The sequence below is a fragment of the Oncorhynchus nerka genome, linkage group LG15 (genome assembly GCF_034236695.1).
Source record: "Oncorhynchus nerka isolate Pitt River linkage group LG15, Oner_Uvic_2.0, whole genome shotgun sequence".
Classification (NCBI taxonomy): Eukaryota; Metazoa; Chordata; class Actinopteri; order Salmoniformes; family Salmonidae; genus Oncorhynchus; species Oncorhynchus nerka.
In genome coordinates this window covers 101,564,587-101,587,287 of record NC_088410.1, presented here as the reverse complement: position 1 = coordinate 101,587,287, position 22,701 = coordinate 101,564,587, and the positions used below count along the sequence as shown (strand labels likewise).

General features: G+C 50.1%; 1 protein-coding gene across 2 annotated transcripts in view; it reads right to left on the bottom strand.

Annotated features, from left to right (window-relative positions):
* LOC115127006 (transcription cofactor vestigial-like protein 4) overlaps nucleotides 1-22,701 on the bottom strand; it is a 116,895-nt gene that overhangs the window by 13,772 nt on the left and 80,422 nt on the right. For both annotated transcript variants that reach the window (XM_065002101.1, XM_065002100.1), the window contains one exon: nucleotides 18,084-18,306. In XM_065002101.1, coding sequence (XP_064858173.1) covers nucleotides 18,084-18,306 — 223 coding nt within the window. The remainder of the gene's footprint in view (nucleotides 1-18,083; nucleotides 18,307-22,701) is intronic.

The window sequence follows — 22,701 nt, the reverse complement described above, 5'->3', positions numbered from 1 at the left end:
TTCTGTCTTTCGTGTGTGTGTGTGTGTGTGTGTAGGGGCAGATTTAGTCATTTGGAGGCCCCATGCAGAGGCCTGTGTGAGTAATGATAATCCAGGGGTAGAGATCTACCCAGTAGGACTGTAAAAAGGTATTCTAACATGTACATTTACATTACATTTAAGTCATTTAGCAGACGCTCTTATCCAGAGCGACTTACAAATTGGTGCATTCACCTTATGACACCTCTTTAACGAATACCTAGGATAGGACAAAGCAATCCCTCCCACCCCCCCCCCTTAAAAGATTTAGATGCACTACTGTTCCACTGGATGTCATAAGGTGAATGCACCAATTTGTAAGTCGCTCTGGATAAGAGCGTCTGCTAAATGACTTAAATGTAATGTAAATGTAATGACATCCAGTGGAACAGCCACTTTACAATAGTGCATCTAAATCTTTTAAGGGGGGGGGGGGGGTTTGTTCCACCATTGGGGGGCCAAAGCAACGAACAGTTTTGACTGGGCTGAGCGGGAACTGTACTTCCTCAGTGGTAGGGAGGCGAGCAGGCCAGAGGTGGATGAACGCAGTGCCCTTGTTTGGGTGTAGGGCCTGATCAGAGCCTGGAGGTACTGAGGTGCCGTTCCCCTCACAGCTCCGTAGGCAAGCACCATGGTCTTGTAGCGGATGCAAGCCTCAACTGGAAGCCAGTGGAGAGAGCGGAGGAGCGGGGTGACGTGAGAGAACTTGGGAAGGTTGAACACCAGACGGGCTGCGGCGTTCTGGATGAGTTGTAGGGGTTTAATGGCACAGGCATGGAGCCCAGCCAACAGCGAGTTGCAGTAATCCAGACGGGAGATGACAAGTGCCTGGATTAGGACCTGCGCCGCTTCCTGTGTGAGGCAGGGTCGTACTCTGCGGATGTTGTAGAGCATGAACCTACAAGAACGGGCCACCGCCTTGATGTTAGTTGAGAACGACAGGGTGTTGTCCAGGGTCACGCCAAGGTTCTTAGCGCTCTGGGAGGAGGACATATTAGTGTTTTATCTTTTTATTTGAATTGTTCTTCCACTTTGAGTATTTTGTGTAAATTGTTGGCAAAAAAGATCAAATAAAATCCTCCTCTGTAACACAAACTAACTGGAACATGTAAAAGGGTGTGAATACTTCCTGAAGACACTGTTCTACCATGTTACTGTTCTACCACACTGTTCTACCATGTTACTGTTCTACCACACTGTTCTACCATGTTACTGTTCTACCATGTTACTGTTCTACCATGTTACTGTTCTATCACACTGTTCTACCATGTTACTGTTCTACCACACTGTTCTATTGTTCTATCACACTGTTCTACCATGTTACTGTTCTATCACACTAGTGGCATAGTGACATAGTAGCAGGGCATAGTGGCATAGTGACATAGTGGCAGGGCATAGTGGCATAGTGGCATAGTGACATAGTGGCAGGGCATAGTGGCATAGTGGCAGGGCATAGTGGCATAGTGACATAGTGACATAGTAGCAGGGCATAGTGGTATAGTGGCAGGGCATAGTGGCAGGGAATAGTGGCATAGTGACATAGTGGCATAGTGGCAGTGCATAGTGGCATAGTGGCAGGGCATAGTGGCAGGGCACAGTGACAGGGCACAGTGACAGGGCATAGTGACAGGGCATAGTGGCAGGGTATAGTGGCAGGGTACAGTGGCAGGGTATAGTGGCATAGTGGCAGGGTATAGTGACAGGGTATAGTGGCAGGGTATAGTGGCATAGTGACAGGGCATAGTGGCAGGGCATAGTGGCAGGGCATGGCATAGTGACAGGGCATAGTGGCAGGGCATAGTGGCATAGTGGCAGGGTATAGTGGCATAGTGGCAGGGCATAGTGGCAGGGCATAGTGGCAGGGTATAGTGGCATAGTGGCAGGGTATAGTGGCATAGTGGCAGGGCATAGTGGCAGGGCATAGTGGCAGGGTATAGTGGCATAGTGGCAGGGTATAGTGGCATAGTGGCAGGGCATAGTGGCAGGGCATAGTGGCAGGGCATAGTGGCAGGGCATAGTGGCAGGGCATAGTGGCATAGTGGCAGGGTATAGTGGCAGGGCATAGTGGCAGGGCATAGTGACAGGGTATAGTGGTGGCATAGTGGCAGGGCATAGTGGCAGGGCATAGTGGCAGGGCATAGTGGCAGGGCATAGTGGCAGGGTATAGTGGCATAGTGGCAGGGCATAGTGGCAGGGTATAGTGGCATAGTGACAGGGTATAGTGGCATAGTGGCAGGGTATAGTGGCATAGTGGCAGGGCATAGTGGCAGGGCATAGTGGCAGGGTATAGTGGCATAGTGGCAGGGTATAGTGGCATAGTGGCAGGGCATAGTGGCAGGGTATAGTGGCATAGTGGCAGGGCATAGTGGCAGGGTATAGTGACAGGGTATAGTGGCATAGTGGCAGGGCATAGTGGCAGGGTATAGTGGCAGGGCATAGTGGCAGGGCATAGTGGCAGGGCATAGTGACATAGTGGCAGGGCATAGTGACAGGGTATAGTGGCATAGTGGCAGGGCATAGTGGCATAGTGACAGGGTATAGTGGCATAGTGGCAGGGTATAGTGGCATAGTGGCAGGGCATAGTGGCAGGGTATAGTGACATAGTGGCAGGGTATAGTGGCATAGTGGCAGGGTATAGTGGCATAGTACCAGGGCATAGTGACAGGGTATAGTGGCATAGTGGCAGGGCATAGTGGCATAGTACCAGGGCATATAGTGGCATAGTGGCAGGGCATAGTGGCACGGTATAGTGGCATAGTGGCAGGGTATAGTGACATAGTGGCAGGGTATAGTGGCATAGTGGCAGGGTATAGTGGCATAGTGGCAGGGTATAGTGGTTTGGTGGCAGGGCATAGTGGCAGGGTATAGTGCCATAGTGGCATGGCATAGTGGCATAGTGGCAGGGCATAGTGGCAGGGCATAGTGGTATAGTGACAGGGCATAGTGGCAGGGCATAGTGGTATGGTGGCATAATGACAGGACATAGTGACAGGGCATAGTGGCAGGGTATAGTGGCAGGGCATAGTGGTATGGTGGCATAGTGACAGGACATAGTGACAGTGTATAGTGGCAGGGCATAGTGGCAGGGTATAGTGGCATAGTGGCAGGGCATAGTGGCAGTGTATAGTGGCAGGGCATAGTGGCAGTGTATAGTGGCATAGTGGCAGGGCATAGTGGCATAGTAGCAGGGCATAGTGGCAGGACATAGTGGCAGGGCATAGTGGCAGGGCATAGTGGCATAGTGACAGGGTATAGTGGCATAGTGGCAGGGCATAGTGGCAAGGCATAGTGGCAGGGTAGTGGCAGGGCATAGTGGGGCATAGTGACAGGACATGGCAGGGTATAGTGACATAGTGGCAGGGCATAGTGACATAGTGACAGGACATAGTATAGTGGCATAGTGGCAGTGGCATATAGTGGCAATAGTGGCAGGGCATAGTGGCATAGTGACAGGGTATAGTGGCATAGTGGCAGGGTATAGTGGCATAGTGGCAGGGCATAGTGGCAGGGTATAGTGGCAAGGCATAGTGGCATAGTGACAGGGCATAGTGACAGGGCATAGTGGCATAGTGACAGGGTATAGTGGCATAGTGACAGGGCATAGTGGCATAGTGACAGGGTATAGTGGCATAGTGGCAGGGCATAGTGGCAGGGCATAGTGGCATAGTGGCAGGGCATAGTGGCAGGGCATAGTGGCAGGGCATAGTGGCATAGTGACAGGGTATAGTGGCATAGTGGCAGGGCATAGTGGCATAGTGACAGGGTATAGTGGCAGGGTATAGTGGCATAGTGGCAGGGTATAGTGGCATAGTGGCAGGGCATAGTGGCATAGTGGCAGGGTATAGTGACATAGTGGCAGGGTATAGTGGCATAGTGGCAGGGCATAGTGGCAGGGCATAGTGGCAGGGCATAGTGGCATAGTGGCAGGGTATAGTGGCTTAGTGGCAGGGTGTAGTGGCATAGTGGCAGGGTATAGTGGCATAGTGGCAGGGTATAGTGGTATAGTGGCAGGGAATAGTGGCAGGGCATAGTGGCATAGTGGCAGGGTATAGTGGCATAGTGGCAGGGCATAGTGGCATAGTGGCAGGGTATAGTGACATAGTGGCAGGGTATAGTGGCATAGTGGCAGGGCATAGTGGCATAGTGGCAGGGCATAGTGGCATAGTGACAGGGTATATAGTGGCATAGTGGCATAGTGGCAGGGTATAGTGGCATAGTGGCAGGGTATAGTGGCATAGTGGCAGGGTATAGTGGCATAGTGGCAGGGTATAGTGGCAGGGCATAGTGGCAGGGTATAGTGGTATAGTGGCAGGGCATAGTGGCAGGGCATAGTGGCAGGGTATAGTGGCATAGTGGCAGGGTATAGTGGCATAGTGGCAGGGCATAGTGGCATAGTGGCAGGGCATAGTGGCAGGGGATAGTGGCATAGTGTCAGGGCATAGTGGCATAGTGGCATAGCGGCAGGGCATAGTGGCATAGTGGCAGGGCATAGTGACAGTGGCATAGTGGCATAGTGGCAGGGCATAGTGGCAGGGCATAGTGGCAAAGTGGCAGGGCATAGTGACATAGTGGCATAGTGGCAGGGCATAGTGGCAGGGTATAGTGGCATAGTGGCAGGGCATAGTGACATAGTGGCATAGTGGCAGGGCATAGTGACATAGTGGCAGGGCATAGTGGCAGGGCATAGTGGCATAGTGACAGGGCATAGTGGCAGGGCATAGTGACATAGTGGCAGGGCATATTGACAGGACATAGTGGCAGGGCATAGTGGCAGGCTATAGTGGCATAGTGGCAGGGCATAGTTGCAGGGTATAGTGGCATAGTGGCAGGGCATAGTGACATAGTGGCAGGGGATAGTGGCATAGTGGCAGGGTATAGTGACATAGTGGCATAGTGGCAGGGTATAGTGACATAGTGGCATAGTGGCAGGGCATAGTGGCATAGTGGCAGGGCATAGTGGCAGGGTATAGTGACATAGTGGCATAGTGGCAGGGTATAGTGACATAGTGGCATAGTGGCAGGGCATAGTGGCATAGTGGCAGGGTATAGTGGCAGGGTATAGTGACATAGTGGCATAGTGGCAGGGTATAGTGACATAGTGGCATAGTGGCAGGGCATAGTGACATAGTGGCATAGTGACAGGGTATAGTGGCATAGTGGCAGGGCATAGTGACAGGGTATAGTGGCATAGTGGCAGGGCATAGTGGCATAGTGGCATAGTGACAGGGTATAGTGGCATAGTGGCAGGGCATAGTGGCAGGGTATAGTGGCATAGTGGCAGGGCATAGTGACATAGTCGCATAGTGACAGGGTATAGTGGCAGGGCATAGTGGCAGGGTATAGTGGCAGGGCATAGTGACATAGTGGCATAGTGGCAGGGTATAGTGGCATAGTGGCAGGGCATAGTGACATAGTGACATAGTGGTAGTATTACATTTCATTACATTTCATTATAGTACAACGGTTTGATTTGTCTAATCTTAGCAATTTCTTCTTAGCTAGCTACATAGCCGTCTTTGTATCATAGATAATTGCGTAATTATCGTATTTAAGCTCGTCCTAACGCAGTCTACACTGCCCTGCAGCTAGCCAGCTAGCTAACGTCCACCGTTAGCTAGTCCACCGTCTACCGATTAGCAGCACAACTATTACACTCAACTGAACGACTTGATTAGTGTAGTGTTAGCTAGCTACATAGTTGTCTTTGCTGTCTTCGTACCCAAGATAATTGTGTAGTTTAGAGTGTGTAGTTTTATGTCGTCCTTAACATAGGAGACTCTGCTAGCTAGCCAACAGCTAGCCAACGTCTACCAACAGAACTTCTGCACTCAACAATCCGGTCGCATTTCGCCCGCTCCACAGGTAGTATCACATTTTTCATTTCATTTCATTACAGTACAACGGCTTGATTTGTTTGATCGTAGCTAGCTACATAGCTAGCTACATAGCCGTCTTTGTATCAAAGATAATTGTGTAGTCTAGAGCGATTTCCTAGGTTAGCTAGCCAGCTATTGTCGTTCTTTTAACGCAGCGTAACGTAATCAACACTGCTAGCTAGCCAGCTAGCCCCGAATAGCAGCACAGTAGAAACTATTACACTCAACGGAACGACTTGATTAGTGTAGTGTCAACAACGCAGCCAATGCCAGCTAGCCTACATAGTCAACAACGCAGCCTCTGCCAGCTAGCCTACTTCAGCAGTACTGTATCATTTTAATCATTTTAGTCAATAAGATTCTTGCTACGTAAGCTTAACTTTCTGAACACTCGTGACGTGTAGTCCACTTGTCATTCCAATCTCCTTTGCATTAGCGTAGCCTCTTGTGTAGCCTGTCAACTATGTGTCTGTCTATCCCTGTTCTCTCCTCTCTGCACAGACCATACAAACGCTCCACACCGCGTGGCCGCGGCCACCCTAATCTGGTGGTCCCAGCGCGCACGACCCACGTGGAGTTCCAGGTCTCCGGTAGCCTCTGGAACTGCCGATCTGCGGCCAACAAGGCAGAGTTCATCTCCGCCTATGTCTCCCTCCAGTCCCTCGACTTCTTGGCACTGACGGAAACATGGATCACCACAGACAACACTGCTACTCCTACTGCTCTCTCTTCGTCTGCCCACGTGTTCTCGCACACCCGAGAGCTTCTGGTCAGCGGGGTGGTGGCACCGGGATCCTCATCTCTCCCAAGTGGTCATTCTCTCTTTCTCCCCTTACCCATCTGTCTATCGCCTCCTTTGAATTCCATGCTGTCACAGTTACCAGCTCTTTCAAGCTTAACATCCTTATCATTTATCGCCCTCCAGGTTCCCTCGGAGAGTTCATCAATGAGCTTGATGCCTTGATAAGCTCCTTTCCTGAGGACGGCTCACCTCTCACAGTTCTGGGCGACTTTAACCTCCCCACGCCTACCTTTGACTCATTCCTCTCTGCCTCCTTCTTTCCACTCCTCTCCTCTTTTGACCTCACCCTCTCACCTTCCCCCTACTCACAAGGCAGGAAATACGCTCGACCTCATCTTTACTAGATGCTGTTCTTCCACTAACCTCGTTGCAACTCCCCTCCAAGTCTCCGACCACTACCTTGTATCCTTTTCCCTCTCGCTCTCATCCAACACTTCCCACACTGCCCCTACTCGGATGGTATCGCGCCGTCCCAACCTTCGCTCTCTCTCCCCCGCTACTCTCTCCTCTTCCATCCTATCATCTCTTCCCTCTGCTCAAACCTTCTCCAACCTATCTCCTGATTCTGCCTCCTCAACCTCCTCTCCTCCCTTTCTGCATCCTTTGACTCTCTATGTCCCCTATCCTCCAGGCCGGCTCGGTCCTCCCCTCCCGCTCCGTGGCTCGACGACTCATTGCGAGCTCACAGAACAGGGCTCCGGGCAGCCGAGCGGAAATGGAGGAAAACTCGCCTCCCTGCGGACCTGACATCCTTTCACTCCCTCCTCTCTACATTTTCCTCTTCTCTCTCTGCTGCTAAAGCCACTTTCTACCACTCTAAATTCCAAGCATCTGCCTCTAACCCTAGGAAGCTCTTTGCAACCTTCTCCTCCCTCCTGAATCCTCCTCCCCTCCCCCCTCCTCCCTCTCTGCAGATGACTTCGTCAACCATTTTGAAAAGAAGGTCGACGACATCCGATCCTCGTTTGCTAAGTCAAACGACACCGCTGGTTCTGCTCACACTGCCCTACCCTGTGCTCTGACCTCTTTCTCCCCTCTCTCCAGATGAAATCTCGCGTCTTGTGACGGCCGGCCGCCCTACAACCTGCCCGCTTGACCCTATCCCCTCCTCTCTTCTCCAGACCATTTCCGGAGACCTTCTCCCTTACCTCACCTCGCTCATCAACTCATCCCTGACCGCTGGCTACGTCCCTTCCGTCTTCAAGAGAGCGAGAGTTGCACCCCTTCTGAAAAAAACCTACACTCGATCCCTCCGATGTCAACAACTACAGACCAGTATCCCTTCTTTCTTTTCTCTCCAAAACTCTTGAACGTGCCGTCCCTTGGCCAGCTCTCCCGCTATCTCTCTCAGAATGACCTTCTTGATCCAAATCAGTCAGGTTTCAAGACTAGTCATTCAACTGAGACTGCTCTTCTCTGTATCACGGAGGCGCTCTGCACTGCTAAAGCTAACTCTCTCTCCTCTGCTCTCATCCTTCTAGACCTATCGGCTGCCTTCGATACTGTGAACCATCAGATCCTCCTCTCCACCCTCTCCGAGTTGGGCATCTCCGGCGCGGCCCACGCTGGATTGCGTCCTACCTGACAGGTCGCTCCTACCAGGTGGCGTGGCGAGAATCTGTCTCCACACCACGTGCTCTCACCACTGGTGTCCCCAGGGCTCTGTTCTAGGCCCTCTCCTATTCTCGCTATACACCAAGTCACTTGGCTCTGTCATAACCTCACATGGTCTCTCCTATCATTGCTATGCAGACGACACACAATTAATCTTCTCCTTTCCCCCTTCTGATGACCAGGTGGCGAATCGCATCTCTGCATGTCTGGCTGACATATCCGTGTGGATGACGGATCACCACCTCAAGCTGAACCTCGGCAAGACGGAGCTGCTCTTCCTCCCGGGGAAGGACTGCCCGTTCCATGATCTCGCCATCACGGTTGACAACTCCATTGTGTCCTCCTCCCAGAGCGCTAAGAACCTTGGCGTGATCCTGGACAACACCCTGTCGTTCTCAACTAACATCAAGGCGGTGGCCCGTTCCTGTAGGTTCATGCTCTACAACATCCGCAGAGTACGACCCTGCCTCACACAGGAAGCGGCGCAGGTCCTAATCCAGGCACTTGTCATCTCCCGTCTGGATTACTGCAACTCGCTGTTGGCTGGGCTCCCTGCCTGTGCCATTAAACCCTACAACTCATCCAGAACGCCGCAGCCCGTCTGGTGTTCAACCTTCCCAAGTTCTCTCACGTCACCCCCCGCTCCTCCGCTCCCTCCACTGGCTTCCAGTTGAAGCTCGCATCCGCTACAAGACCATGGTGCTTGCCTACGGAGCTGTGAGGGGAACGGCACCTCAGTACCTCCAGGCTCTGATCAGGCCCTACACCCAAACAAGGGCACTGCGTTCATCCACCTCTGGCCTGCTCGCCTCCCTACCACTGAGGAAGTACAGTTCCCGCTCAGCCCAGTCAAAACTGTTCGCTGCTCTGGCCCCCCAATGGTGGAACAAACTCCCTCACGACGCCAGGACAGCGGAGTCAATCACCACCTTCCGGAGACACCTGAAACCCCACCTCTTTAAGGAATACCTAGGATAGGATAAAGTAATCCCTCTCACCCCCCCTCCCCCTGAAAAGATTTAGATGCACTACTGTTCCACTGGAGGTCATAAGGTGAATGCACCAATTTGTAAGTCGCTCTGGATAAGAGCGTCTGCTAAATGACTTAAATGTAATGTAAATGTGACAGGGTATAGAGGCATAGTGGCAGGGCATAGTGACATAGTGGCATAGTGGCAGGGTATAGTGGCATAGTGGCAGGGCATAGTGACATAGTGGCATAGTGACAGGGTATAGTGGCATAGTGGCATAGTGGCAGGGTATAGTGGCATAGTGGCAGGGCATAGTGACAGGGTATAGTGGCATAGTGGCAGGGTATAGTGAAAGGGTATAGTGGCATAGTGACAGGACATAGTGCCAGGGTATAGTGACATAGTGACAGGACATAGGGGCAGGGTATAGTGGCATAGTGGCAGGGCATAGTGGCATGGCATAGTGGCAGGGTATAGAGACATAGTGGCAGGGTATAGTGGCATAGTGGCAGGGCATAGTGACATAGTGGCAGGACAGAGTGGCAGGGTATAGTGACATAGTGACAGGACATAGTGGCAGGGTATAGTGGCATAGTGGCAGGGCATAGTGACAGGACATAGTGGCAGGGTATAGTGGCATAGTGGCAGGGTATAGTGACATAGTGACAGGACATAGTGGCAGGGTATAGTGGCATAGTGGCAGGGCATAGTGACAGGTTATAGTGGCATAGTGGCAGGGCATAGTGGCATAGTGACAGGGTATAGTGGCATAGTGGCAGGGCATAGTGGCAGGGTATAGTGGCATAGTGGCAGGGCATAGTGACATAGTCGCATAGTGACAGGGTATAGTGGCATAGTGGCAGGGCATAGTGGCAGGGTATAGTGGCATAGTGGCAGGGCATAGTGACATAGTGGCATAGTGGCAGGGTATAGTGGCATAGTGGCAGGGCATAGAGGCATAGTGACAGGGTATAGTGGCATAGTGGCAGGGCATAGTGACATAGTGGCATAGTGGCAGGGTATAGTGGCATAGTGGCAGGGCATAGTGACATAGTGGCATAGTGACAGGGTATAGTGGCATAGTGGCAGGGTATAGTGGCATAGTGGCAGGGCATAGTGACAGGGTATAGTGGCATAGTGGCAGGGTATAGTGGCATAGTGACAGGACATAGTGGCAGGGTATAGTGAAAGGGTATAGTGGCATAGTGACAGGACATAGTGGCAGGGTATAGTGACATAGTGACAGGACATAGGGGCAGGGTATAGTGGCATAGTGGCAGGGCATAGTGGCATAGTGGCAGGGCATAGTGGCAGGGTATAGTGACATAGTGGCAGGGTATAGTGGCATAGTGGCAGGGCATAGTGACATAGTGGCAGGGTATAGTGGCATAGTGGCAGGACAGAGTGGCAGGGTATAGTGACATAGTGACAGGACATAGTGGCAGGGTATAGTGGCATAGTGGCAGGGCATAGTGACAGGACATAGTGGCAGGGTATAGTGGCATAGTGGCAGGGTATAGTGACATAGTGGCAGGGTATAGTGACATAGTGACAGGACATAGTGGCAGGGTATAGTGGCATAGTGACAGGACATAGTGGCAGGGTATAGTGGCATAGTGACAGGACATAGTGGCAGGGTATAGTGACATAGTGGCAGGGTATAGTGGCATAGTGACAGGACATAGTGGCAGGGCATAGTGACATAGTGGCAGGGTATAGTGGCAGGGCATAGTGGCATAGTGACAGGACATAGTGGCAGGGTATAGTGGCATAGTGACAGGACATAGTGGCAGGGCATAGTGACATAGTGGCAGGGTATAGTGGCAGGGTATAGTGGCATAGTGGCAGGGCATAGTGGCAGGGCATAGTGGCAGGGTATAGTGGCAGGGCATAGTGACATAGTGACATAGTGGCATAGTGACATAGTGACAGGGCATAGTGGCAGGGCATAGTGGCATAGTGACATAGTGGCAGGGCATAGTGACATGACATAGTGGCAGGGTATAGTGGCATAGTGACAGGGCATAGTGGCAGGGCATAGTGGCATAGTGGCAGGGCATAGTGGCATAGTGACAGGGTATAGTGACAGGGCATAGTGGAATAGTGGCATAGTGACAGGGCATAGTGGCATGGCATAGTGGCATAGTGGCAGGGCATAGTGGCAGGGCATAGTGACATAGTGACAGGGCATAGTGGCAGGGCATAGTGGCATAGTGACAGGGCATAGTGGCATGGCATAGTGGCATAGTGACAGGGCATAGTGGCATAGTGGCAGGGCATAGTGGCAGGGCATAGTGGCAGGGCATAGTGGCATAGTGACAGGGCATAGTGGCAGGGCATAGTGGCATAGTGACAGGGCATAGTGACAGGGTATAGTGACAGGGTATAGTGGCAGGGCATAGTGGCATAGTGACAGGGCATAGTGACAGGGCATAGTGACAGGGCATAGTGGCATAGTGACAGGGCATAGTGACAGGGTATAGTGACAGGGTATAGTGGCATAGTGAAAGGACATAGTGGCAGGGCATAGTGGCAGGGCATAGTGGCAGGGCATAGTGGCATAGTGACAGGACATAGTGGCAGGGCATAGTGGCAGGGTATAGTGGCATAGTGGCAGGGCATAGTGGCAGGGTATAGTGGCATAGTGGCAGGGTATAGTGGCATAGTGACAGGACATAGTGGCAGGGTATAGTGGCATAGTGACAGGACATAGTGGCAGGGTATAGTGACATAGTGGCAGGGTATAGTGGCATAGTGACAGGACATAGTGGCAGGGCATAGTGACATAGTGGCAGGGTATAGTGACATAGTGGCAGGTATAATGGCATAGGCATAGTGGCATAGTGACAGGACATAGTGGCAGGATAGTATAGTGGCATAGTGACAGGACATAGTGGCAGGGCATAGTGACATGACATAGTGGCAGGGGCATATAGTGGCATAGTGGCATAGTGGCAGGGCATAGTGGCAGGGCATAGTGGCAGGGCATAGTGGCAGGGTATAGTGGCAGGGCATAGTGACATAGTGACATAGTGGCATAGTGACATAGTGACAGGGCATAGTGGCAGGGCATAGTGGCATAGTGACATAGTGGCAGGGCATAGTGACATGACATAGTGGCAGGGCATAGTGGCAGGGTATAGTGGCATAGTGGCAGGGCATAGTGGCATAGTGACAGGGCATAGTGGCAGGGCATAGTGGCATAGTGGCAGGGCATAGTGGCATAGTGACAGGGTATAGTGACAGGGCATAGTGGAATAGTGGCATAGTGACAGGGCATAGTGGCATAGTGGCATAGTGGCAGGGCATAGTGGCATAGTGGCAGGGCATAGTGACATAGTGACAGGGCATAGTGGCATGGCATAGTGGCATAGTGGCAGGGCATAGTGGCAGGGCATAGTGGCAGGGCATAGTGGCATAGTGACAGGGCATAGTGGCAGGGCATAGTGGCATAGTGACAGGGCATAGTGACAGGGTATAGTGACAGGGTATAGTGGCAGGGCATAGTGGCATAGTGACAGGGCATAGTGGCATAGTGACAGGGCATAGTGACAGGGTATAGTGACAGGGTATAGTGGCATAGTGAAAGGACATAGTGGCAGGGCATAGTGGCAGGGCATAGTGGCAGGGCATAGTGGCATAGTGACAGGACATAGTGGCAGGGCATAGTGGCATAGTGACATAGTGGCATAGTGCCAGGGCATAGTGGCAGGGTATAGTGGCATAGTGGCAGGGTATAGTGGCATAGTGGCAGGGTATAGTGGCATAGTGGCAGGGTATAGTGGCAGGGTATAGTGGCATAGTGGCAGGGCATAGTGGCAGGGTATAGTGACAGGGTATAGTGACATAGTGGCAGGGCATAGTGGCAGGGTATAGTGGCAGGGCATAGTGGCAGGGCATAGTGGCATAGTGACAGGGCATAGTGGCAGGGTATAGTGGCATAGTGGCAGGGCATAGTGGCAGGGTATAGTGGCATAGTGGCAGGGTATAGTGGCAGGGCATAGTGGCAGGGCATAGTGGCAGGGTATAGTGGCATAGTGGCAGGGCATAGTGGCAGGGTATAGTGGCATAGTGGCAGGGCATAGTGACAGGGTATAGTGGCATAGTGGCAGGGCATAGTGGCATAGTGGCAGGGCATAGTGGCAGGGCATAGTGGCATAATGACAGGGCATAGTGGCATAGTGGCAGGGCATAGTGGCATAGTGGCAGGGCATAGTGGCAGGGCATAGTGGCATAGTGGCATAGTGACAGGGCATAGTGGCATAGTGACAGGGCATAGTGGCAGGGCATAGTGGCAGGGCATAGTGGCAGGGCATAGTGGCATAGTGGCATAGTGACAGGGCATAGTGGCAGGGTATAGTGACAGGGTATAGTGGCAGGGCATAGTGGCATAGTGACAGGGCATAGTGGCAGGGCATAGTGACAGGGCATAGTGACAGGGCATAGTGGCATAGTGACAGGGCATAGTGACAGGGTATAGTGACAGGGTATAGTGGCATAGTGAAAGGACATAGTGGCAGGGCATAGTGGCAGGGCATAGTGGCATAGTGACAGGGCATAGTGGCAGGGCATAGTGGCAGGGTATAGTGGCATAGTGGCAGGGTATAGTGGCATAGTGGCAGGGTATAGTGGCATAGTGGCAGGGTATAGTGGCAGGGTATAGTGGCATAGTGGCAGGGCATAGTGGCAGGGTATAGTGACAGGGTATAGTGACATAGTGGCAGGGCATAGTGGCAGGGTATAGTGGCATAGTGACAGGGCATAGTGGCAGGGTATAGTGGCATAGTGGCAGGGCATAGTGGCAGGGTATAGTGGCATAGTGGCAGGGTATAGTGGCATAGTGGCAGGGTATAGTGGCATAGTGGCAGGGCATAGTGGCAGGGTATAGTGGCATAGTGGCAGGGCATAGTGGCAGGGCATAGTGACAGGGTATAGTGACATAGTGGCAGGGTATAGTGGCATAGTGACAGGACAGTGGCAGGGCATAGTGGCAGGGCATAGTGGCAGGGCATAGTGGCAGGGCATAGTGACATAGTGGCAGGGCATAGTGACATAGTGGCAGGGCATAGTGGCAGGTGGCATAGGCATAGTGGCAGGGCATAGTGACATAGTGGCAGGGCATAGTGGCATAGTGGCAGGGCATAGTGACATAGTGTCAGGGCATAGTGACAGGGCATAGTGACATAGTGGCAGGGCATAGTGACATATTGACAGGGCATAGTGACATATTGACAGGGCATAGTGACATAGTGGCAGGGCATAATGACATAGTGGCAGGGCATAGTGACATAGTGACATATTGACAGGGCATAGTGACATAGTGGCAGGGCATAATGGTATAGTGACATAGTGGCAGGGCACCTCCCCCCCATTTCCTTTGCAACTCTGAAGCATCCTGCAGAATGTGCTGCTGTTGAACCAGCCTGCTGAAACAAGACAAAAACTGAGAGCAGCCCATGACAGCGGGTTGTGGTGGGGCTCGAGTGGCACATGGGTGGGGGGAGCTCGAGTGGCACATGGGTGGGGGCTCGAGTGGCACATGGGGGGGGCTCGAGTGGCACATGTATCATTATTTAGTATCATTATTTATAATGCCCAGCTCACGAGGCCCCTTGATGTGAGGCCTGAGGCAATTGCCTCTACAGTGTAATGGTAAGTACGCCTCTGTGAGACAAATCAAATTAAATGTTTACTTATTAGCCCTTAACCAACAATGCAGAGTTAAAAACTAAGTATGTGGACACTGTCAAATATCGAATTCCTAAATCATGGGTATTAATATGGAGTTGGTCCCCCTTTGCTGCTATAACAGCCTCCACTCTTCTGGGAAGGCTTTCCACTAGATGTAGGAACATTGCTGCTATAACAGCCTCCACTCTTCTGGGAAGGCTTTCCACTAGATGTTGGAACATTGCTGCTGGGACTTGCTTCCATTCAGCCATAAGAGCATTGTTGAGGTCGAGCACTGATGTTGGGCGATTAGGCCTTGCTCACAGTCGGCGTTCCAATTCATCCCAAAGGAGTTTGATGGGGTTGAGGTCAGGGCTCTCTGCTGGCCAGTCAAGTTCTTCCACACCGATCGACAAACCATTTCTGTATGGACCTCTTTGCGCACTGGGGCATTGTCATGCTGAACCAGGAAATGGCTTTCCCCAAACTGTTGCCAAAAGGCAGGCAGGCAGGGGATGGCAAGCAGGCAGGCAGGGAAGTAGAGGGGAGGGCAGGGAGGGAAGTAGAGGGGAGGGCAGGGAGGGAAGTAGAGGGGAGGGCAGGCAGGGAGGCAGGGAAGTAGAGTGGAGGGCAGGCAGGGAAGTAGAGGGGAGGGCAGGCAGGCAGGGAAGTAGAGGGGAGGGCAGGCAGGGAAGTAGAGGGGAGGGCAGGCAGGGAGGCAGGAAGTAGAGGGGAGGGCAGGCAGGGAAGTAGAGTGGAGGGCAGGCAGGGAGGCAGGGAAGGGGGAGGGCAGGCAGGGAAGTAGAGGGGAGGGCAGGCAGGGAAGTAGAGTGGAGGCAGGCAGAGGAGGGCAGGCAGGAAGTAGAGTGGAGGGCAGGCAGGGAAGTAGAGTGGAGGGCAGGGAGGGAAGAGGCAGGGAGGAGGCAGGGAAGTAGAGGGGGCAGGCAGGGGAGGGAGGCAGGGAAGTAGAGGGGAGGGCAGGCAGGGGAGGCAGGGAAGTAGAGTGGAGGGCAGGCAGGGAAGTAGAGGGGAGGGCAGGCAGGGAAGTAGAGGGGAGGGCAGGCAGGAGGCAGGGAAGTAGAGGGGAGGGCAGGCAGGGAGGCAGGAAGTAGAGTGGAGGGCAGGCAGGGAAGTAGAGGGGGAGGGCAGGCAGGGAAGTAGAGGGCAGGCAGGCAGGGAAGCAGGCAGGGGGGAGGCAGGGAAGTAGAGGGAGGAGGGCAGGCAGGGAAGTAGAGGGGAGGGCAGGGAGAGGGAAGTAGGGCAGGGAAGTAGAGGGGAGGGCAGGCAGGCAGGCAGGGAAGTAGAGGAGGGCAGGCAGGCAGGGGAAGTAGGGGAGGGCAGGCAGGCAGGCAGGCAGGCAGGCAGGGAAGTAGAGGGGAGGGCAGGCAGGCAGGCAGGGAAGTAGAGGGGAGGGCAGGCAGGCAGGCAGGGAAGTAGAGGGGAGGGCAGGCAGGCAGGGAAGTAGAGGGGAGGGCAGGCAGGCAGGTAGAGGAGGGCAGGCAGGGAGGCAGGCAGGGAAGTAGAGGGGAGGGCAGGCAGGCAGGCAGGGAAGTAGAGGGAGGCAGCAGGAGGCAGGGAAGTAGGGAGGGCAGGCAGGCAGGCAGGAAGTAGAGGAGGGCAGGCAGGCAGGCAGGGAAGTAGAGGGGAGGGCAGGCAGGGAGGCAGGGAAGTAGGGGGAGGGCAGGCAGGGAGAGGGGAGGGCAGGGCAGGAAGTAGAGGGGAGGGCAGGCAGGGAAGTAGAGGGGAGGCAGGCAGGGTAGAGGGGAGAGGGGAGGGCAGGAAGGAGGGGAGGGAAGGGAGGGAGGGGAGGGGCAGGCAGGGAAGTAGAGGGGGCAGGCAGGGAGGCAGGGAAGTAGAGGGGAGGGGGGAGGCAGGGAGGCAGGGAAGTAGGGGTAGGGGAGGGCAGGCAGGCAGGCAGGGAAGTAGAGGGGAGGGCAGGCAGGCAGGCAGGGAAGGCAGAGGGAGGGGGCAGGCAGGAGGCAGGAAGTAGAGGGAGGGCAGGCAGGCAGGGAAGTAGAGGGGGCAGGCAGGAGGCAGGCAGGCAGGGAAGTAGAGGAGGGCAGGCAAGCAGGTAGGGGAGGGCAGGCAGGGAGGCAGGAGAGGGGAGGGGCAGGGCAGGCAGGCAGGCAGGGAAGTAGAGGGAGGGCAGGCAGGGAGGCAGGGGCAAAGTAGAGGGAGGGCAGGGAGGCAGGGAAGTAGAGGGAGGGCAGGCAGGCAGGAAGTAGAGGGGAGGGCAAGCAGGCAGGCAGGGAAGTAGAGGGGAGGGCAGGCAGGGGAGGAATGTGAGTTATGTGAGCTAGGGGCCCTCCACAACAGCAGCTAATCCCTTGATAATGAACTACATCAGACCATTTAGACCTGAGAGACCTATATAGGGGATGTGGTGCCCTTTCAGATACAGCCCATGACCAAGCATGGAGGGAGGGCATGACCAGCCTCCTCTGCCCAGACATGTGCTCCAATCACAGGCATGGTATGTGAGGAATCCCGGGCCTCAGACGGAGCAGCAGATCCCAGTAGAGAAATACCAACATCCAGGCAGCACATTCTCTCTCAGGCATCCAGGAATCTGCAGCATGGGGCGCTAGCTAGCTAGCGTAGCTTCCTGCTCAGCCACACAGGAATCCATCTGATGGGGCGCTAGCTAGCTAGCGTAGCTGCCTGCTCAGCCACACGGGAATCCATCTGATGGGGCGCTAGCTAGCTAGCGTAGCTGCCTGCTCAGCCACACGGGAATCCATCTGATGGAGCTCTAGCTAGCTACTGTGGCTACTAGAAAAGGAGGGGGAAACTCTAAACAGTTACATACAGAGATCATTTTTGGATGATATTATATTGATACTTTGATTCCACAAATATATATATATTTTTTTTAAACATGTTTTTGCCAGTCGGCTGTACCTGCGGCAAAACACTGTGGCTACCTGTCCTGTGCATTTCTCACATGGCACAGCACCCTGAACACAGACTGAATTCCCTTTGTAGCAATTATTCAGCAAAACACTTCCCCAAGAAGTCATATGTGATACATTTGGAAAATTGGACATTCCATTACGATGTCACAATGCATGTGGAGCCAAAACAAACGTCATCTGTCACTTTATCTGTGTGTGTGTGTGTGTATCTACTTACAGCTGTGCAGCAAACAGCCGGCTCATCTTGGCCACGTGTTGGTTGTCACAGTCTTGGTCATCATTGTCTTGTTGGTCCTGTCCTGTGCTGAGGCTACGGCTGTGCTTCCTCTTGCTGGGGCTGATGGGTGGATGGCCCGTCCGGTGGCTATGGTTGGAGACGCCAGACGATGATAAGGACATGGACTGGTGCATCATGGGATCACCTCGACGCGCTGCCTCGCCTGCACGGAGAGAAACACACAACATATAGAAGGCATCAAATGGGGAGGAACTTGTGTACTAAAGACAGGAACTTGTGTACTAATGACAGGAACTTGTGTAATAAAGACAGGAACTTGTACTAAAGACAGGAACTTGTGTACTAATGACAGGACCTTGTACTAATGACAGGACCTTGTACTAATGACAGGACCTTGTACTAATGACAGTAACTTGTACTAATGACAGGAACTTGTGTACTAATGACAGGACCTTGTACTAATGACAGGACCTTGTACTAATGACAGGACCTTGTACTAATGACAGGAACTTGTACTAATGACAGGAACTTGTACTAATGACAGGAACTTGTGTACTAATGACAGGAACTTGTACTAATGACAGGACCTTGTACTAATGACAGGACCTTGTACTAATGACAGTAACTTGTACTAATGACAGGAACTTGTGTACTAATGACAGGAACTTGTGTACTAATGACAGGAACTTGTGTACTAATGACAGGAACTTGTGTACTAATGACAGGAACTTGTACTAATGACAGGAACTTGTACTAATGACAGGAACTTGTACTAATGACAGGACCTTGTACTAATGACAGGAACTTGTACTAATGACAGGAACTTGTACTAATGACAGTAACTTGTACTAATGACAGGAACTTGTGTACTAATGACAGGAACTTGTGTACTAATGACAGGAACTATTTACTAATTCTGGAACTTGCATCAAAACAGAACTTGCCTACTAATGAAAAGAACTTCCACTAATGACAGGAACTTGTACTAATGACAGAACTTGTACTAATGACAGGAACTTGTACTAATGACAAACTTGTACAAACAGTAACACAAACAACAACTTGTACTAATGACAGAACTTGTACAATGACAGGAACTTGTACTAATGACATTTCTATTTCAACATTCAACATCAAAACAGATGCCTCCCAGGGGAAAAGCAATTCCAACAGAATGATGCTGAGACTGGCACAAACAGCACAAACAACAAACAACAAACAGCACAAACAACAAACAACAAACAGCACAAACAACAAACAGCACAAACAACAAAAGCACAACAAAAACAGCACAAACAACAAACAGCACAAACAACAAACAACAAAACAGCACAAACAACACAAACAACAAAAACAACACAAACAGCAAACAGCACAAACAACACAAACAACACAAACAAACAACAAACAACACAAACAACAAACAGCACAAACAACAAACAGCACAAACAACAAACAGCACAAACAACAAACACAAACAACAAACAGCAAAACAACAAACAACAAACAGCACAAACAACAAAAACAAACAACAAACAACAAACAACAAACAACAAACAGCACAAAACAAAAACAACACAAACAACAAACAACACAAACAACAAACAACAAAACAACACAAACAACAAACAGCACAAACAACACAAACAACAAAAACAAACAGCAAACAACACAAACAACAAAACAACACAAACAACAAACAGCACAAACAACAAACAACAAACAACAAACAACAAACAACAAACAACAAACAGCACAAACAACAAACAGCACAAACAACAAACAAACAAACAACAAACAACACAAACAACAAACAGCACAAACAACAAACAACACAAACAGCACAAACAACAAACAGCACAAACAACAAACAACACAAACAACAAACAACACAAACAACAAACAACAAACAACAAACAGCACAAACAACAAAACACAACAAACAACACAAACAGCACAAACAACAAACAACACAAACAACAAACAGCACAAACAACACAAACAACAAACAACAAACAAACAACAAAAACACAAACAAAAACAAACAAACAACAAACAACAAACAAACAACAACAAACAACACAAACAACAAACAGCACAAACAACACAAACAACAAACAGCACAAACAACAAACAGCACAAACAAACAAACAGCACAAACAACAAACAGCACAAACAACAAACAGCACAAACAGCACAAACAACAAAAACAGCACAAACACAAACAGCACAAACAACAAACAGCACAAACAGCACAAACAGCACAAACAACAAACAGCACAAACAACAAACAACAAACAACACAAACAGCACAAACAACACAAACAACAAACAGCACAAACAACAAACAACAAACAGCACAAACAACAAACAACAAACAACACAAACAACAAACAACAAACAGCACAAACAACAAACAACAAACAGCAAACAAACAACAAACAACAAAACACAAACAGCACAAACAACACAAACAAACAAACAGCACAAACAACAAACAACAAACAACACAAACAACAAACAACACAAACAACAAAACAACAAACAACAAAACAGCACAAACAACAAACAGCACAAACAGCACAAACAACAAACAAACAAAAACAACACAAACAACAAAAACAACACAAACAACAAACAGCACAAACAACAAACAACAAACAGCACAAACAACAAACAACAAACAACACAAACAGCACAAACAACAAACAGCACAAACAACAAACAACAAACAGCACAAACAACAAACAACAAACAACACAAACAACACAAACAGCACAAACAACACAAACAACAAACAGCACAAACAACAAACAACAAACAACACAAACAGCACAAACAACAAACAGCACAAACAACAAACAACAAACAGCACAAACAACAAACAACAGCAAACAACAAACAAACAACACAAACAACACAAACAGCACAAACAACACAAACAGCACAAACAACAAACAGCACAAACAACAAACAGCACAAACAACAAACAGCACAAACAACAAACAGCACAAACAGCACAAACAACAAACAGCACAAACAACAAACAGCACAAACAACAAACAACAAACAGCACAAACAACAAACAGCACAAACAACAAAACAACAAACAGCACAAACAACAAACAACACAAACAACAAACAACACAAACAACAAAACAACAAACAACAAACAGCACAAACAACAAACAGCACAAACAACAAACAGCACAAACAACAAACAGCACAAACAACAAACAGCACAAACAACAAACAGCAGCAACAAACAGCACAAACAACAAACAGCACAAACAACAAACAGCACAAACAGCACAAACAACAAACAGCACAAACAACACAACAGCACAAACAACAAACAACAAAACAGCACAAACAACAAACAACAAACAGCACAAACAACAAACAACACAAACAACACAAACAACAAACAACAAACAGCACAAACAACAAACAGCACAAACAACAAAACAGCACAAACACACAAACAGCACAAACAACAAACAGCACAAACAACAAACAGCACAAACAACAAACAGCACAAACAAACAGCACAAACAACAAACAGCACAAACAACAAACAGCACAAACAACAAACAACAAACAAACAACACAAACAACAAACAGCACAACAACAAACAACAAACAGCACAAACAACAAACAACACAAACACAAAACAACACAAACAGCACAAACAACAAACAACACAAATAAAAAACAACAAAAACAACAAACAACACAAACAACAAACAACAAACAGCACAAACAACAAACAACAAACAACACAAACAGCACAAACAACAAACAACACAAACACAAACAGCACAAACAGCACAAACAACAAACAACACAAACAACAAACAACACAAACAACAAACAACACAAACAACAAACAGCACAAACAGCACAAACAACACAAACAACAAACAACAAACAACACAAACAACAAACAACACAAACAGCACAAACACAACTGTACTATACATAACTGTATATATTTGTTCACTAGTAAATAGGATGCCATTTGGGAAGTGTCTAATTACACAACTGTGAAGAATCTGTGAAAACTTTATTAGTGTGCTCAAAAGTTAAAAAATAAATAAAAACACATTGTAAGACATTTAAAAAGTAGCTTAACTTCTTGTAAATATTGTCAAATTCAACACTTGGCTGAATGGTGTGAGTGTTCTGGCATCACGTGTCAGGAGGAAAACTGGTTGAAATGTAATGTTTGAACAAACAGGTTAAAATAAATACTTCCTTCCTCGGCCAGTAGCTCCCAGAGTACAGTAGACCAGGGAGAGTGTGAGGACAGCAGGAAGAGAGACTGGAAAACTACTGGTGGCACTAGGTACAGATGGTGCTCCCAGAGTACAGTAGACCAGGGAGAGTGTGAGGACAGCAGGAAGAGAGACTGGAAAACTACTGGTGGCACTAGGTACAGATGGTGCTCCCAGAGTACAGTAGACCAGGGAGAGTGTGAGGACAGCAGGAAGAGAGACTGGAAAACTACTGGTGGCACTAGGTACAGATGGTGTTCCCAGAGTACAGTAGCCCAGGGAGAGTGTGAGGACAGCAGGAAGAGAGACTGGAAAACTA